The 18474-nt window shown below is 41.1% G+C and overlaps 1 protein-coding gene across 2 annotated transcripts in view; it reads left to right on the top strand.

Moving 5' to 3' along the window:
- LOC140524808 (uncharacterized) overlaps positions 1-18474 on the top strand; it is a 147307-nt gene that overhangs the window by 94722 nt on the left and 34111 nt on the right. For both annotated transcript variants that reach the window (XM_072639598.1, XM_072639599.1), the window contains 3 exons: positions 4276-4536; positions 10054-10314; positions 15791-16051. In XM_072639598.1, coding sequence (XP_072495699.1) covers positions 4276-4536; positions 10054-10314; positions 15791-16051 — 783 coding nt within the window. The remainder of the gene's footprint in view (positions 1-4275; positions 4537-10053; positions 10315-15790; positions 16052-18474) is intronic.

Consider the following 18474-nt stretch of genomic DNA (forward strand, 5'->3'; position numbering starts at 1 on the left):
GAATCGCAGTAATTGCTGCTATGAAATTAGATAGAATGGAGTCCATTTGTCCTACCAGGGAATATCTTTGTCAGGCTGTCCTTACAAACTGCAGAAATGATGATCATCGTGTCCTATTCAGGTTTCAATGTTTCAGTTGATTGTGTTCCAATACAAGTTGTTGACCTGGGGCATATGCACTTCTCTCCTCCTCATCTAGAGAAGTTCTGTCAGTCTTTTCATTCTTGTGCATTTCACTGCATGCAACCATATTCTTGTCTACGTCTGAGGCAACTGACACTTTTACAGTGAATTCCACATGAAGTGCTGGTGTATTCTCTGCATCACTTGCTGTCGTGTTTCTTGGCCTAATCCGAATAGCTGAGAGAGTTACTTAGTGATTCAGATCGCATGTTTTTGACTTCGCCTTGCAATATGACATCAAGGAAGAAGACGTTTTTCCTACTTCTTTTGAGATGGTCCTTCTTAGTGGTTTCCATTTTAAGAGTTAGGTTTTGTTCCCTCTCTCTTCTGAGATCATCAGATTGTTTTTTGTCATTTCCGAAGGAAAAATAATCCTGGCACTTCCTCAGACCTGATTCTTTGTCTGTGAATTTAGTTCAGAATTCATGTGTCCTGTAATGAGTTCAATTGAGAAATGACGTTCTCTTGTAAATACGTTTCTATCCTGGTGGTTACATTGAGAAAACCCAATAAGATCCCTTTCATTCAAACGAGCTTGTTCTGCAGATGACATGCTATGGTGCAAGTCCATATGCCACAGTTCCTTTTAGTGCCAGAGATTAGACTTGTTAGCCACTGCGAGCAATTCCTTCCCTTGACCAGGGCAGGTTAGTACTTTCTGTGAAAGGAAGGTTTCAGAGAACTGACAAGACCACCGAAAGCAGAAGTGATTTGTGAAGAGTCACCCCAGCAATACCTAAAGCACGGCTGAGACTCCCCATCAAGCCTTGCTCGTTTCGGAGTCAGATGCCCCTCCACACTGCCTCTCAAACTTCATTCGTCTCTCTCTCTGATCTCCTGGCTGCTGAAGCCTTTGCCTACTGATTCCCAATGTCTACGAAAGGAAACGCAAGCGGGAGAAAATGTGCAATGACCTTCTTCTTTCCCCAAATCGTACAAGTCTCCTTACTAAAACCTCTGAATTTTTAGACCCTTGAACGATTAGAAAGATTTCATTGCGTGAGGCCAAAAAATCATGAGCAAAGAGCAGCCATCAGGAAGTCCTAAACGACCACAGTAGTACATGGCTTCATTAGAAGCAAGAAGAGAAAGGAACCAGCGATCCCTTGGCTTTCATCAATTTGACGGTGGAGATGAGGAGGGTCTCCCTCTCGAATTCGAATTTTCTTTATTTTTTTCATCCAGATACAAGTTTCCCTTCCCCATATTCATTTCCGCACGAGGAGTGGATGGTGTCGCTTCGCGTCATTCTAAGCAGCTTGTGGCTTGCTTTCCTGCATGTTGGCATCGAGTTACGTAGTCCAAGGATGTTTTCAGGAGGTGACCACAGGATGACATAGAAAGTTCAAAAAGAAATTCCCTGTTATTCCTCAGAGTAAGTCACGTGCTTGTAAATGTTTCAGACGGGAAGACCTCTTGACTACTCAGGACTTTGACAGTCCAACCCTAAGCAGCCTTACTTAATCCTGCTCATCTTCACACTCATCTTCAAACCAAACAGATACCTCTGCACAAGATAAGTCTGCACAACTTGCTGCCCAGTGTTCCCTCTTTGTATCCCTTCAGGTCATCTCTTGAACTCTCTCTTCCTTCAGAAACTGTGCGTGGTGTAAGCTCCGGGACTATTTCCTGCATTTTCCTAGTTTTCCTGACAGTTATGTCTCATCCTACCGATTTGTTGGTTGCTTTGGAACGGATACTTGTTATAAAGAATGTGAGTTAATATTACAGAGCACACATGACTACACGCATGAATATGCAATGCTTCCCAAGGTTACGAAAGGAGGCACAAGGGTCCTTGTTCTTTAGGAACTCCTGAGAAAGAGAAATAGAGATGAAACTGTGGGCAGAAACGAAATGAATTCTATGTTCATTGAGCCCAAGGAACCATGATTTCATTGTTGTGGATGCTGCTGCGGATGTTGTGGAAAGTGAGAGAGATTGAGCCCTCATTGCCCTCTGCCTATGTTCTGAGTTCCGTAGAGTCTGCTTTATTCATTTCTGCCGGAGGAAAGTCATCTGCCTATGGCCATGTTTGGAATGATATCCACACAGAATATGCACATACGAACAAATATGGCTCAGCTGTAGCTGCAGAAGCTATCCCTCTCTCCTGGAAATTCAAGATGGGATCCAGTTGTCACCAGAAATTGAGTGTCTCTCTCTTCAGTCTGCCAAGGCTGCCAGCGTGCGTGTCCTTTGCTCCCAAAGAGGACCAAAGTGGCCTAACTACGCCAGAGTCAAGATTCCACGTGTCCGACTGTGGAGGATCACACCAACGGTTCCTTTGGATTGTCCACCAGAAACGTGCACGATTACGCAGTGTGCATAGTTGAGTTCGGTACTCCCAATATGAGCATCCCGCTGTTCCTTGCAGCTGTCTCCATTGTGCTTTGTTCACAGAGCACAAAACCTTCTGTGATGAGGGCAGGCGACGATGAATGCTCGGGTGTCAGTGTATCCCAGGACACACAGTCAATTCCACAATTCTTAAGAGAGCATTTGAGAGTGTCCCTTTATGGATTCTTCTAAGCCCCATGTGAATACTTCCCTTCGGGAGTACCTCGTAAAATGGCTTTTCTGGTAGCGCCAATTTGAGATTCAACATCACCATCCCAAATGGAGTTGGAGAGGTTGAATACTTGGCAGTTTAGTTCCAAGTAAGGACCACAAGGCCTGGAACCTTAACCTACCTTGCCAGATGATCTTCAGTACCTTAATAAGAAAATTCAGATGGAAGCGACTCAGTTCCCTGGCATGGCGCTGGTCTAGTGACCAGGTTTCAGAGGCACACCAGGGTCCATTAGCTCTTCTCTCCCATAGGTTCCTCTGGAGCCTGCCAAGCAATGAGCTTGTTCTGCCAATGCGTGGGTCAACCTCCTTCGCAAGGCTATGTTGCTGTGTAAGTTGCAGGAAGAGGAAGACAGAGAAAAAGACTGTCAGCTTTCGCAGTCAAGATGCCATTGATAATCTGGGAGTCAACAGCTTCCGTAGAGTCTTAGGCTTATTGCAAGATAAAATTGCCAGAGGACTTTATGGAAATACCTCTAGCACTGGGAGAGTATAAAGGAGGAAGGAAATTGGGGAAGAATAACTTGCAGGAATGCCATGATTGAAGGAAGTGTCAGAGAAAGTTGAAAGCCAAAGAAAGAAAATGTGGATTCCCTCCTCTGCTGCTTCGATCACTTTCTTACGTCATAGTCCTCTAGTTGCACTTTTGTGCCCTCTATGTATAGAAGTAGTCTTCTCATCTTTTCAAAGGAAACGCTTAAGCTCGGTAAACTGCGATTTTCATGCTGAATTGATTGTGGGTACTGAAAGTGAAAAGATTAATCTGTAGCAAGTTAAATGAGTGAATTAAAAGCAATCTTGTCATGTGACTAAAGTAGCTGGAATGTGACAAGATTATTGCGACTAAACATAGAGCAAATGGGAGGTCCTTACAGAAAATAATGTCAGTGAACGGATGGTTACTGTGAGTATTTTGGATTGGTGGATAGAGAGGTCTCCTCAAAGTCACAGAGACATAGATTGAAGTATCATCTCTGACACAGCCTGGCTAGGTGATCCTCGGCGAGTTGCTTCACGCCTTTGTGCTCTGGGACACTCTGTAAGACTAAATGAGGCAGAGAGCATGCCAACTTCCACCACTAAAGGGGAGTTTTCTCACCTGATATTTCGCTGTTAGTGAAGCACAGGTTGCACATTGTTGGTGAAGAACCTATTTCCTAACACTAAAGAAATGGAGAAGTCAAATGTGCATGGTATTTTTAGAAGGGTATCTCGAGAGCAAAGTCTTTCCTGCAGCATCTTCCTAAGTAATTCTTTGGGACTCCTCATGGAGATAAATCTTCATGAGGAAGTAAGAGCTGGATATCCGAGAATGAGACGATTGGCTGAAACCAAGAAAGAAACCGTTGGTGGGATTATTTTTGCACACGTGACACAAGAGATAAAATAGATGATGTGTACATTAACAAGATCAAGTCATAAAGTTGGGTAGTCATTGGCGTCACATGTCATGAGACATTTCAATCATATGTCAGGTGGATAAAAGTGATATACAATTTAGCTCCACTATTTCCTTTTCAGACGAATCGACCATCAGTTCTCGGGAAAACGACAGTTACAGACGTCCTAAAGATGTGACCGTGAAGTTGGCTCATCCTGTCCAGTCACTGCCAGTGAGCAAAAGCCTGTCACGATCGACACGCGCTAGGACGAGTCCTGCCCAACGTGAAGAAGGAGCTGGAGCTGGAAGTGGCCCTGAGAATGCATACGCGGCTGCGATTCCACAAGCCAAACCCGTCCCTCAGAGGCACGGTGAACGACAGCTCCCTCCACAAACAGAAGGTAAAGAAGCTCATGGAGAAGCCTCTGCAGTTGGCATGATGAATTTTGCATGGGTCGCTGCTTTTCTCAAGTCGTCACATTGCAGTCTTTATTGCAATAGATAAGAAAGAATCAATGACAAATCATGCGATGGCAAAATTCATGCTTATTGCTAGTCTCATGCAGCCTACAATCCAGCAGGTCTTTTGGGACAGGTATTTTGTTTTCACCCTTAATCAGCGGGACATATTCCACAAGCACTGACCACTGTCATAAAGAAGTCTTCTCCGGGATAACCGTGATTTCTTCCTTGCCTACTAAAGTATTTAACAAGCTAAAGAATTCGGCTTCTAGCAATGAATATTCACCTCAAATATCCATCTGAGAGAGATGTTCTCCAGTTTTGGATTTTGACGGTTCTCTTCCCCAAAGCTTCATGTTAATCAATTTGCCTTTTCCTAGATAATGAAAACATCTAGTGTGTTGAGTGCAAGACTGATAAATACTTGCATAGAGATGGGGGCTTGCATTGCTTCACTGTTGATCTGTTGTTACAGGGAGACCCAAGAGAGTGCTTAATCCCCTAACGTTATTGTAGTGCAATGTTTTCAAAGCAAATTGCTGGCCATGGAAGGACTGCTTCCTACAACATTCCCTAATCACCGTTGGTTAAGCGTGTTAGGGAAACGGCGGGCAAGCACGCTGTCTCAGTCAAGACAGTCACAGTGTGGAACTCCCAGATCCAAATTAGACGTGAGGTCCAAGCCGCAATGAGGTTTGGATGAGGAAAACCCACATTCTTCCCACACGTGCAGATACCCACATAGACACAGACACAGACACAGACACAGACACAGACACACAGACACACACACACACACACACACACACACACACACACACAGAGCATTCTTATTTGTGTATTCAACCGTAAGGCTTCCCCAGGGACGGACGAGTGCCCACCTGCTGTACAGGGCACCCAAGAAAAAGGTAAGTTGCCAGCAATAGCTTCCAGGTTTGTTTGACATGATCCCTGTGTTTCCCTGCATAGTCTCAATTCCTTAACCCAAGAGTTTTCCTTATTTATCGTAGAATGGGGTTGTGCTTTTCCTTCCTTTCCAAAGACCCCCATGGCATCAGAGAAATGACCACATGACTTGCCCTGGACTTTGTGTTGAGTGAGAGAGGGTTGATTGGGGTAGGTTTAGCGTGGTACAGATATTTTGAACTTTAATCATGACAACTCGTATCCAACACTAAGGAACCGAAACTCTAAGTACAGAATCGCAGTAAATGCTGCTATGAAATTAGATAGAATGGAGTCCATTTGTCCTACCAGGGAATATCTTTGTCAGGCTGTCCTTACAAACTGCAGAAATGATGATCATCGTGTCCTATTCAGGTTTCAATGTTTCAGTTGATTGTGTTCCAATACAAGTTGTTGACCTGGGGCATATGCACTTCTCTCCTCCTCATCTAGAGAAGTTCTGTCAGTCTTTTCATTCTTGTGCATTTCACTGCATGCAACCATATTCTTGTCTACGTCTGAGGCAACTGACACTTTCACAGTGAATTCCACATGAAGTGCAGGTGTATTCTCTGCATCACTTGCTGTCATGTTTCTTGGCCTAATCCGAGTAGCTGAGAGAGTTACTTAGTGATTCAGATCGCATGTTTTTGACTTCGCCTTGCAGTATGGCATCAAGGAAGAGGACTTTTTTCCTACTTCTTTTGAGATGGTCCTTCTTAGTGGTTTCCATTTTAAGAGTTAGGTTTTGTTCCCTCTCTCTTTTGAGATCATCAGATTGATTTTGTCATGTCCGAAGGAAAAATAATCCTGGCACTTCCTCAGACCTGATTCTTTGTCTGTGAATTTAGTTCAGAATTCATGTGTCCTGTAATGAGTTCAATTGAGAAATGACGTTCTCTTGTAAATACGTTTCTATCCTGGTGGTTACATTGAGAAAACCCAATAAGATCCCTTTCATTCAAACGAGCTTGTTCTGCAGATGACATGCTATGGTGCAAGTCCATATGCCACAGTTCCTTTTTGTGCCAGAGATTAGACTTGTAAGCCACTGCGAGCAATTCCTTCCCTTGACCAGGGCAGGTTAGTACTTTCTGCGAAAGGAAGGTTTCAGAGAACTGACGAGAGCACCGAAAGCAGAAGTGATTTGTGAAGAGTCACCCCAGCAATACGCAAAGCACGGCTGAGGCTCCCCATCAAACCTTGCTCGTTTCGGAGTCAGATGCCCCTCCACACTGCCTCTCAAACTTCATTCGTCTCTCTCTCTGATCTCCTGGCTGCTGAAACCTTTGCCTATTGATTTCCTATGTCTACGAAAGGAAACGCAAGCGGAAGAAAATGTGCAATGACCTTCTTCTTTCCCCAAATCGTACAAGTCTCCTTACTAAAACCTCTGAATTTTCAGACCCTTGAACGATTAGAAAGATTTCATTGCGTGAGGCCAAAAAATCATGAGCAAAGAGCAGCCATCAGGAAGTCCTAAACGACCACAGTAGTACATGGCTTCATTGGAAGCAGGAAGAGAAAGGAACCAGCGATCCCTTGGCTTTCATCAATTTGACGGTGGAGACGAGGAGGGCCTCACTCTCGAATTCGAATTGTCTTTATTTTTTTCATCCAGATACAAGTTTCCCTTCCCCATATTCATTTCCCCACGAGCCGTGAATGGTGTCTCTTGTCGTCGTTCTGAGCAGCCTGTGGCTTGCTTTCCTGCATGTTGGCATCGAGTTACCTAGTCCAAGGATGTTTTCATTAAGTGACCATAGGATGACAGAGAAAGTTCAAAAAGAAATTCCCTGTTGTTCAGCAGAGTAAGTCACGTGCTTGTAAATGTTTCAGACGGGAAGACCTCTTGACTACTCAGGACTTTGACAGTCCAACCCTAAGCAGCCTTACTTAATCCTGCTCATCTTCACACTCATCTTCAAACCAAACAGATACCTCAGTTAGTCTGCACAACTTGCTGCCCAGTGTTCCCTCTTTGTATCCCTTCAGGTCATCTCTTGAACTCTCTCTTCCTTCAGAAACTGTGCATGGTGTAAGCTCCGGGACTATTTCCTGCATTTTCCTAGTCTTCCTGAGAGTTATGTCTCATTCTACCGATTTTTTGGTTGCTTTGGAATGGATACTTGTTATAAAGAATGTGAGTTAATATTACAGAGCACACATGACTACACGCATGAATATGCAATCCTTCCCAAGTTGACGAAAGGAGACACAAGGGTCCTTGTTCTTTAGGATCTCCTGAGAAAGAGACAGAGATGAAACTGTGGGCAGAAACGAAACGAATTCTATGTTCATTGAGCCCAAGGAACCATGATTTCATTGTTGTGGATGCTGCTGTGGATGTTGTGGAGAGTGAGAGAGATTGAGCCCTCATTGCCCTCTGCCTATGTTCTGAGTTCCGTAGAGTCTGCTTTATTCATTTCTGCCGGGGGAAAGTCATCTGCCTATGGCCATGTTTGGAATGATATCCACACAGAATATGCACATACGAACAAATATGGCTCAGCTGTAGCTGCAGAAGCTATCCCTCTCTCCTGGAAATTCAAGATGGGAATCAGTTGTCACCAGAAATTGAGTGTCTCTCTCTTCAGTCTGCCAAGGCTGCCAGCGTGCATGTCCTTTGCTCCCAAAGAGGACCAAAGTGGCCTAACTACGCCAGAGTCAAGATTCCACGTGTCCGACTGTGGAGGATCACACCAACGGTTCCTTTGGATTGTCCACCACAAACATGCACGATTACGCAGTGTGCATAGTTGAGTTCGGTACTCCCAATATGAGCATCCCGCTGTTCCTTGCAGCTGTCTCAATTGTGCTTTGTTCACAGAGCACAAAACCTTCTGTGATGTGGGCAGGCGACGATGAATGCTCGCCTGTCAGTGTACCAAGACACACAGTCTATTCCCAAATTCTTAAGAGGGCACTTGAGAGTGTCCCTTTATGGATTCTTCGAACCCCCATGTGAATACTTCCCTTCGGGAGTTCCTAGTAAAATGGCTTTTATGGTAGCGGAATTTTGAGATTCAGCATCATCATCTCACATGGAGTTGGAGTGTTTGAAATCTTGGCAGTTTAGTTCCAAGCAAGGACCACAAGGCCTGGAACCTTATCCTGTCTTGCCAAATGATCTTCAGTATCTTAATAAGAAAATTCAGATGGAAGCGATTCAGTTTCTTGGCATTGTTCTGGTCTACTCTCCAGGTTTCAGAGGCACACCACTGTTCATTACCTTTTCTCTCCCACAATTTTCTTTGGATCCTCCCAAGCAATGAGGTTGTTCTTTCAATTTGTGGGTCAATCTGCTGAGGAAGGCTATGTTGCTGTGTATGCTGAAAAAGAGAAAGACAGAGAAAAAGACTATCAGCTTCAGCAGTGAATATGCCATTGACAGTGTGGGAGTCAACAGCTTCAGTAGAGCCTTAGCCTTGTTGCAAGATATAGTTGTGAGAGGAGTGAATATAAATAGCTCTACCATTGAGAGAATATTAAGGAGAAATGTTTTGGGCAATAATACCTTGAAGGAATGCCTTGATTGAATGCCATGTCAGAGAAAGTTTTTAGCCACAGAAAGTAAATGTGGATTCCCTAGTCTGCTGCTTCTATTGCTTTCCTCCATCGTAGTCCTTTAGTTGCACTTTTGAGGCCTAGTGTAGAAATAATCTTTTTATATTTTAAAAGGAAATGATTAAGCTCAATAAACTGTTATTTTCACGGTGAATTGATTGTGGGTGGTGAAAGTTAAAATATCGGTGTATAAAACATTAGATTATTGAATAAAAATCAATCTTGCCATGTAATTAAAATAGTTCAAATGTTACAATATCATTGTAGCAAATGGGAGGTCGTTACAGAAAATAAAGTAAGTGAACGGATGCTACTTTTGAGTATTTTCTGTGATAAAGTGTTTGAACATGGTGCATAGAGAGTTCTCCTCAATGTCACAGAGACAGAGATTGAAGTATCTTCTCTGGCACATCTTGGCTAGGTAATCCTCGGCACATTGCTTCACCTGTTTAGGACACCCTTTAAGACTATGTGTGGCAGAGACCATGCCAAACTCCATTACTAAAGAGGAATTTTCTCACCTGATATTTCGCTGTTAGTGAAGCACAGGTTGGACATTGTTAGTTAAGAATATGTTCCTTGACAGTAAAGAATTGGAGAAGTCAAATGTGCATGGTACTTTTAAAAAGCCTATTGCAATAGAAAAGGCTTTTCTCAAGCATCTTATGAAGAAATCCTTTGGGACTACTCATGGAGATAAATCTTCATGAGGAAGTAAGAGCTAATTACCCAAGAAAGAGACGACATGCTGAAAAAATGAAAGAAACAATTACTGGGATTTTTTTTTCTCACGTGACACAAAAGATAAAACCGATTATGTGTAAATTAACAAGATCAAGTCATAATGCTCGGCAGTAAATTTGAGTGATATGTCAAGACACATTCAAGTCTTTTATCAGGTGGATAAACTGATGTACTATTTAACTCCACTATTTCCCTTTTAGATGAATCTACCATTAGTTGTCGAGAAAAGGACAGTTACAGACGTCCTCAAGATGTCACTGTAAACTTGAATCATCCCGTCCAGTCACTGCCAGTGATCAAAAGCCTGTCAGGATCCATACGCACTGGATTGAGGCCTCTCCAAAGTGAAGAAGGAGCTGGAACTGGAAGTGGCCCTAAGAACGCATACAGGGCTGTGATTCCAGAAGCAAAACCCATAGCTCAAATTCCCGGGGAACGACAGCTCCCTCAAAAAACAGAAGGTAAAGAAACTAAAGGAGAAATCTCAGCACTTCACATTATGATTTTTCCGTGGATCACTTGTTTTCTCAGATTGTTACATTCCAGTCTTTATTACAATATACAAGAAAGAATAAGTGATAAATCTTGCGATGACAAAATTCATGCTTATTTCTCCTCTCGTGAAGCCTAGAATCAAGCAGATGTTTTTGGACAGGTATTTTCTTTCCTCTCTTACTCAGTGTAACGTATTCCACAAGCAGTAAGCATTGTCATAAATGTCTTCTCCGGGATAAAAACTATGATTTCCTACTTGCCTTTTTAAGTATTTAACAAGGTGAACAATTCGCCCTATATGAATTAATTTTTGCGCAAAATGTCCATCTCTGTGTAGTTTTTCTCTGATTTTGAATTCTTAGAGCTTGCTCTCCCAAAACTTCAGTTTAATCAATTTACCTTTTCCTGGATATAAAATGAACTAATTTGTTGAGCATAAGAGTGATAAATACTAGCATACAGAATGGCTGCTCGCATAACCTCTTTCTTTGATTTGGTTTAAAATTCCATCACGTCAGAGGGCTTAATACTCTTTCTTCTGGATTTATATTTTCAAAGGGACTGCCTGGCATGGGAGCACCCCTTCGTACAACATTCCTTAATCATCCTTGTCCATGGGCCTGTGTAAAATGGAGTTGAGCGACTCTAACAACTTGCTGTGTCAGTCAAGACAGCCACAATTTTGAACTCTAGAATCAAAATTAGAGCCGAGATCCAATCTCCATTGGGCTCGAGTGAGGCAAACACACATTCTTCACACACACACACACACACACGTACACGTACACGTACACATGCACAGCATTCTAGTTAGTGCATTCAACCCTGAGGATACCCCACTCATTGATGAGTGCCCACCTGCTTTACAGGGCATCAAACAAAAAAAAAGTGTTTAGCCAGGAATAGCTTCCAGGTTTACTTTACATGATCCCTGTGTATCATTGCACAGTCTAAAACATTATACCCCTAGCGTTTATTTATTTATTTTTATTTTATAGTGATGTTTTGTTTGTCCACCATTGGTGAAGAACACCATGCCATCAGAGAAATGATGACATGACTTCCACTTGACTTTGAAATGGGAGAGGGCTGATATGATTAGGTTTAGTGTGGTGGCAATATTTTAAACCTTAATCATGAGAACTCATATCTAATACCAAGGAATGAAAATTCTAAGTACAAAATCTGAGTAATTGCTTCTATGAAATTAGATGAAATGGAATACATTTATCATACCAGGGAATATCTTTGTAATATTGTCCTTACAACCTCCATAAATGATGATCATTGTGTCATATTCGGATTTCAATGTTTATGTTGGTTGTATTTCCATGGATTTGTTTGACCTGGGGCATATGGAGTTATTTCTTCCTAATCTTTGGAAGCTCTTTTAATCTGTTTAATCCTGTGAATTTCCCTTCATGCAATCATACTCTTGTCTACCTCTAAGGCAAGTGACAGTTTTACAGTGAATTTCACATTAACTGCTGGTGTGTTATCTGCATATCTTCCTGTCGTATTTCTTGGCCTAATCAGAGTAGCTTAAAGAGTTGCTTAGTGATTTATATCTCATTTGGGTTGACTTCCTTTTGCAACATGATGTCAAGGAAGACGACTTTTTTCCCACTTCTTTTGAGATGGTCCTTCCCAGTGGTTTCACACATTTAGAGTTAGGATTTCTTCTCTCTGTCTTTGGAGATAATCAGACTGATTCTGCCATTTAAAAAGAAAAAAAATAATCCTGGCACTGTCTTAGTCCTGATTCTTTGTCTCTGAAATTCTTTCAGGAATTCATGTGTCATGTAATGAAGTATATTTACAAAGTCCATTCTCTTGTAAATCTCTTTTCTCTTCTGGTGGGTATTTTCAGGAAACACAATAAGATCAATTTCAGTTTAATGAGTTTGTTATGAAGATGTCTTCCTTATGGCACCAGTCCGTATCACACAATTTTTTAGTGCTGGAGATTAGACATGTAATCCTCTGGGCTCCATTAACTTCCTTCACCAGGACAGGTTAGTACTTTCTGTCAAACTAAGGCTGCACTGAAACCAGAAGTGGTTTGTTAAGAGTCACACAGGCAATGTCAAAATCACAGGTGAGACTCCACCTCAGGCCTTCCTTATTCCGGAGTGACATGTCCATCTACATTGCCTCTCAAACTGCATTCATCTCTCTCTGATCCTCTGGCTCTGAAACCTTTGCTTATTGATTCCCTATGTCTTTCAAATTAAACGTAAACTGAAGAAAATAGGTAATAAACTCCATCTTTCAAATCAACTTACATGTCTCCTTGCTAAAACGTGGGAATGTTTAGAAACTTTAGAGAGGAGATTTCACAGCCTGATGCCAATAAATCATGGGAAAAGAGTAGACATCAGTAAGTCCCAAAAGTACATAGTAGTATGTAACTTCATTGGAAATAGGAAGAGAGAGCAATCAAGGATTCCTTTGCTTTCATCAATATGGGGGAGGAGGGTATGGGGATGTGAGATTTTTTATTTCTATTCATCCAGGTACATGTTTCCCCTCCCCATGTTTCCATCCCCACTGTATATGAAACTTCATTCGTCTCTCTGTGATCCCCTCGCTCTGATACTATTGGTTATTGATTCCCTCTGTGTATCAAATAAGATGCAAACTGAAGATACTGTGTAACAAACTTCATCTTAAAATAAAATGCCCTATCTGCTTAGTAAAAGTTGTTAATGTTCAGGCACTTGTAAGTTTTGGAAAGAGATTCCACAGCCTCATGACAATCCATCGTGGCAAAGAGTAGGCATCAGGAAATCAGAAATACGGACAGTAGTATATGGTTGACCTGGGGCTAATCTTTGGAAGTTCTGTTAATCTTTTCATTCTTGTGAATTTCAGTCCATGCAATCATACTCTTGTCTACGTCTGAGGGAACTGACATTTTTACAATGAATTTCATATGAACTGCTGGTGTGTTATATACATATCTTGCTGTCATGTTTCTTGGCCCAATCAGAGTAGCTTAGAGAGTTACTTAGTGATTCAGATCCCATTTACTTTGACTTCCCCTTCCAATACAGTACCAAGGAAGAGGACTTTTTTCCTACTTCTTTTGTGACATCCCTTGCCAGTGGTTCACATATTAACAGTTAGTTTTTCTTCTCTCTGTCTTTTGAGATAATCAGACTGGTTTTGTCTTTAAAAAAAATCATCCTCGTCCTGCCTCAGTATTGATTCCTTGTCTTTGAATTTAGTTCAGAAATTCATGTGTCTTGAAATGAGTTAAATTTAGAAATTCCGTTCTCTTGGAAATCACTTTTCTAAACTGGTGGTTAATTTGCCGAAACACAATAAGATCAATTTTAGTTTAATGAGTTTGTTGTGCAGATTTCTTCCCTATGATACAAGTGCATGTCATACAATCCTTTTTGGTGCTAGATATTAGACGTGTAATCCACTGGGATCAATTAACTCCCTTGAGCAGGGCAGGTTATTACTTTCTGTGAAAGTAAGTTTTCATTGAACTGACACAGGCAATAATACAATCACAGTTGAGACTCCAAGTCAGGCCTTCCTCAATACGGAGTCAGATCTCCATCTACACTGCATCTCAAACTTCATTCATCTCTCTCTGATCCCCTGGCTCTGAAACCTTTGGTTGTTGATTTCCTGTGTCTATCAAATAAAATGCAAACTGAAGAAAATATGTAATAAAATCCATCTTTCAAAAGACATGTCATATCTCCTTTCTAAAGCCTGTGAATTTTCGGACACTTTTAACTAGGGAAAAGATATTACATAGCCTGATGACAGTAAATAGTGACCAAAGAGTAGCCATCAAGAAATCATAAACTTGCATAGTATTACGTGGCTTCATTGGAACCAGGAGGAGAAAGCAATTCCATATGAACACTTGCGCTTTGGCAGTTCTTCATAAAATAGCTTCTTTGGCTAGTGTAAATTTTGCATTCAACATGACCAGCTTAAAGGGAGTTGGGCAGTTTGAATGCTTGGCAGTTCAGTTCCGAGTAAGGTCCACAGCGTCTGAAACCTTATCTTATCCTGCTAGATGATCTTCAGTACCCTAATAAGAAAATTCAGATGGAAGCGATTCAGTTCCCTGGCATGGCGCTGGTATGCTGTCCAGGTTTCAGTAGCACACCACAATCCATTACCTCTTCTCTCCCATAAGTTCCTTTGAAGTCTCCAAGCACTGAGCTAGTACTGCCTCCCCAGCAATGAGCTTGTTCTACCAATACGTGTATCAACCTCCTGAGCAAGGCTATCCTGCTGTGTAAGTTGCAGCAAAAGGAAGATGGAGAAAAACGCTATCAAATTTAGCAGTGAAGATACCATTGATAATCTGGGAGTCAGCAGTTTCAGTAGTGTCTTAGCCCCATATCAAGATAAAAGAGTGTGTCGAGAGAATATAAATAGCTCTACCATTGAGAGAGTAAAAAAGAGGAAAGATATTGGATAATAATACCTTGAAGGGATAGCATCATTGAATGAAGGATCAGAGAAAGTTTAAAGCCACAGAAAGTAAATGTTGATTCTGTCTTCTGCTGCTTCTTTCACTTTCCTAAAGCGTTGGCTTTTAGTTACAATTTTTAAGCCTAGTATAGAAGTAGACTTGTCATGTTTTTGAAAGGAATGCTTAAACTCTATAAGCTCTTATTTTCATACTAAATTGATATGGGGTATTGAAAGTTTAAAGATTAATTCATAAAAGTTAGATCATTCTATAAAAAGCTAAATTCTCATGTAATTAAAGTAGTTCAAATGTTAAAAAACTACATCTACTATATAGAGAGCAAATGGGAGTTCGTTCCAAAAAATAAAGTAAATGAAAGAATGCTAATTGTGAGTATTTTCTATGGCAAAATATTTGAATATTGTGGATAGAGAGCTCGCCTCAACGACACAGAGACATGGCTTCAAGTGTCATCTCTGACACATCCTTGCTAAGGGATTCCTGGGCAACTTGTTTAACGTCTATGTTCTCTACGACACTGTGAAAGACTGTAAGTTGCACAGAAAGTGCCCACCTCCATTCCTCAACTGAGAGTTCTCTGTAAATGAAGCACAGGTTGAACATAATTGGTTGAAAATCTATTTCCTAACCCTAAGGATTTTGAGAAGTCAAATGTGCATGTTATTTTTAAAAAGTTATCCCCAAAATAAAGCCTTTCCTTAAACATCTGGCTAAGAAATTCTTTGGGACTACTCATAGAGATAAATGTTCATGAGGAAGTAAGAAGTGGATTTCCGAGAAAGAGACGATAGGCTGAAAAAGAGAAAGAAACCATTATCGGTTACACATGAGACAAAATAGATAATGTGTAAATTAAGAAGATCAAGTCATAGAGCTCGGTAGTAATTTGAGTGACATCCCATGATAAATTTAAGTAATATGTCAGGTGGATAAAACTGATGTACCATTAAACTCCACTACTTCCTTTTCAGATGCATCTGCCATTAATTGTGGGAAAAAGAACAGTTACAGACATCCTAAAGATTTCACTGATAATTTGAATCATCCTTTCCAGTCACTGCCAGTGACCAAAAGTCTGTCAGGATCCACACGCTCTAGAGTGAGTCCTGTCCAAGATAGTGAATCACCTGGAGCTGGAAGTGGCTCTAAGAATGCGTACAAGGCTGTGAGTCCAGAAGCAGAAGCAGTCCTTCAAAATCACGGTGAACCACAGCTCCCTGGAAAAATAGAAGGTAAAGATGCTAATGAAGAAGGCTGTGCAGTTAACATTATGAAGTTTCCATGGGTCAATTTCTTCCAGAAATTCTTACGTTCCAATCTTTATTACAAGAGACAAGAGAAAATAAATGAAAAAGTCATGCAATGACCAAATTCATTTCTTTTTTCTCCTCTCATGCAGCCTAGAATCAAGCAGGTGTTTTCTGAGCAGGTATATTTATTTTCTCCTTTAGTCACTGTAACATATTCCACAAGCCCTGAAAGACAGTAACTTGGACCATTGTAATAAATTAGTCTTCTCTGGGATAACTGTGATTTGCTACTTCCCTTTCTAAATGTTTAACAAGTTAAACAATTCGGGTTATATGAATTCCCGTTCACAGACAATGGCCATATAGGCGTGGTTTTGCTCTCATTTTGAACTCTTTAGAGGTATCTTCCTCAAGCTGGAATTTAATCAATTTACCTTTTCTAAGATGTGAAATGACCCAGGTAGTTGATTATAAGAGTGATAAATACAAGCCTACAGGATGACTGCTTGCATAACTTCATTGTTGATTTGGTTTGATAGGGGGACACGTCAGAGGGCTTAATATTCTGACTTTATTCTAGTCTGATTTCTTCAAAGGGAGTTGCTGGCCATGGGAGAGCTGCTTGCTACAACATTCCCTAATCACCCTTATCGCAGGGCCTGGGAAAATGGGGGCAACGGACCCTATACCTTGCTGTGCCAGTCCAGACAGCCACAGCTTTTGAACTCCCGTATCAAAATCAGAGGTGAGATCAAAGTCTCACTGGGGCTCGCATGAGCCAAACACATATTCTTTCTCCCTACACACATACACGCAGAGCTTTCTACTTTGTGCATTTAACCCTAAGGATCTCCCTATTGCCAGATTTAAACTATATTTCTCTTTTTGAGGAGTTCTGAAAGAACAATGACTCTTGGGTCTACTTTAGCAAACTTGGGAAGGATTGCATATTCATGCATGTAGTAATGTGTGCTCGGTAACATCAACTCATATTCTTCATAACAAGTATCCATTTCAAAGCAACCAACAAATCGATATAATGGCACATAATTCTCAGGAAGACTGATAAAATGCAGGAATTTGTCCTCGAGCTTACACCACACAAAGTTTCTGAAGGAAGAGAGAGTTCTCTTTAAATCCCTTTTCCATTTGGGTGGTTACTTTCAGGAACCACAATGAGCTCAATTTCAGTTAAATGAGTTTGGTATACATGTGTCTTCCATGCTATAGCAGTCCATGGCACATGATTGTTTTTGTTTGTGAGACTAGGCTTGTAATTCCATTGGGAAGAACTAACTTCCTTGACCAGGACAAGTTAGTACCTTCTGTGAAACTAAGGGTCTCAGACAATGGGCTGGAGCACTGACAAGGTAGATGGTGTGCTAATAATCACACAGGCAACATCAAAATCACAGGTGGGACTCAAGCTCAGGACTTCCTCATTCTGGAGTCAGATCTTCATCCACACTGTCTCTCAAACTTCATTCGTCTCCCTCTGATCCCCTGGCTCTGAAACCTTTGGTTATTCATTCCCTCTGTCTACCAGAGAATATGCAAACTGAAGAAAATATGTAATCAACCTCATCTTAAGCCTCATAGCCAGAGAAAAAGTGTGCTGAGTGGATATAAATAACTCTATTATTTAGAGAGTGAAACGGAGGAGAGATAGTGGGCAATAATAACTTGAAGGGATGCCGTGGTTAAATGAAGGATGAGAGAAATTTTAAAGACCCAGAAATTAAATGTTGATTCTGTGTCCTTGTGTTGCGGTTACTTTCCTACATCATTGTCCTTTAGTTGCCCTTTTTGAGTCTAGTATAGAAGTAATCTTGTTATATTTTAAAAGGGAGTGTTTAAACTCTATAAACTGTTATTTTCATGGTAAATTTATTGTGGATGTTAAAATTCAAATGATTAATCTTTAAGAAGTTAGATGGTTCAAAAAAAAAGCTATCTTCCCATTTAATTAATGTAGTTCACATGTTACAAAATCGTTGCGACTATACACAGATCAAATGGGAGTTCGCCAAAAAAAGAAAGGAAGTGAACGGATCCTAATTGTGAGCATGTCTTGTGCAAAAGTACTTCAACATGGTGCATAACGTGCTGGCCTGGAAGCCACAACGAAATGGTTTCAAATGTCATCGCTGACACATCCCGGCTAGGTGATCCTGGGCAAATTTTTTAACCTCTATATTCTCAAGGAAACTCTCTAAGACTATAAGCTGTAGAGAAAGTGCCAGTCTCCATTGTTCAAGGGGAGTTTCCTCACCTGAGAGTTCTTTGCAAATAACATGCTGGGTAAAATTCATAGGTTCAGGGTCTGTTTTCTAATCCTAAGTAGTGAATGTCAAATGTGAATGTTAATTTTAAAAGTTTCTCCCAAAAGAAAAGCCTTGGCTGAA

The sequence above is a fragment of the Notamacropus eugenii genome, chromosome 2 (genome assembly GCF_028372415.1).
Source record: "Notamacropus eugenii isolate mMacEug1 chromosome 2, mMacEug1.pri_v2, whole genome shotgun sequence".
Taxonomy (NCBI): domain Eukaryota; kingdom Metazoa; phylum Chordata; class Mammalia; order Diprotodontia; family Macropodidae; genus Notamacropus; species Notamacropus eugenii.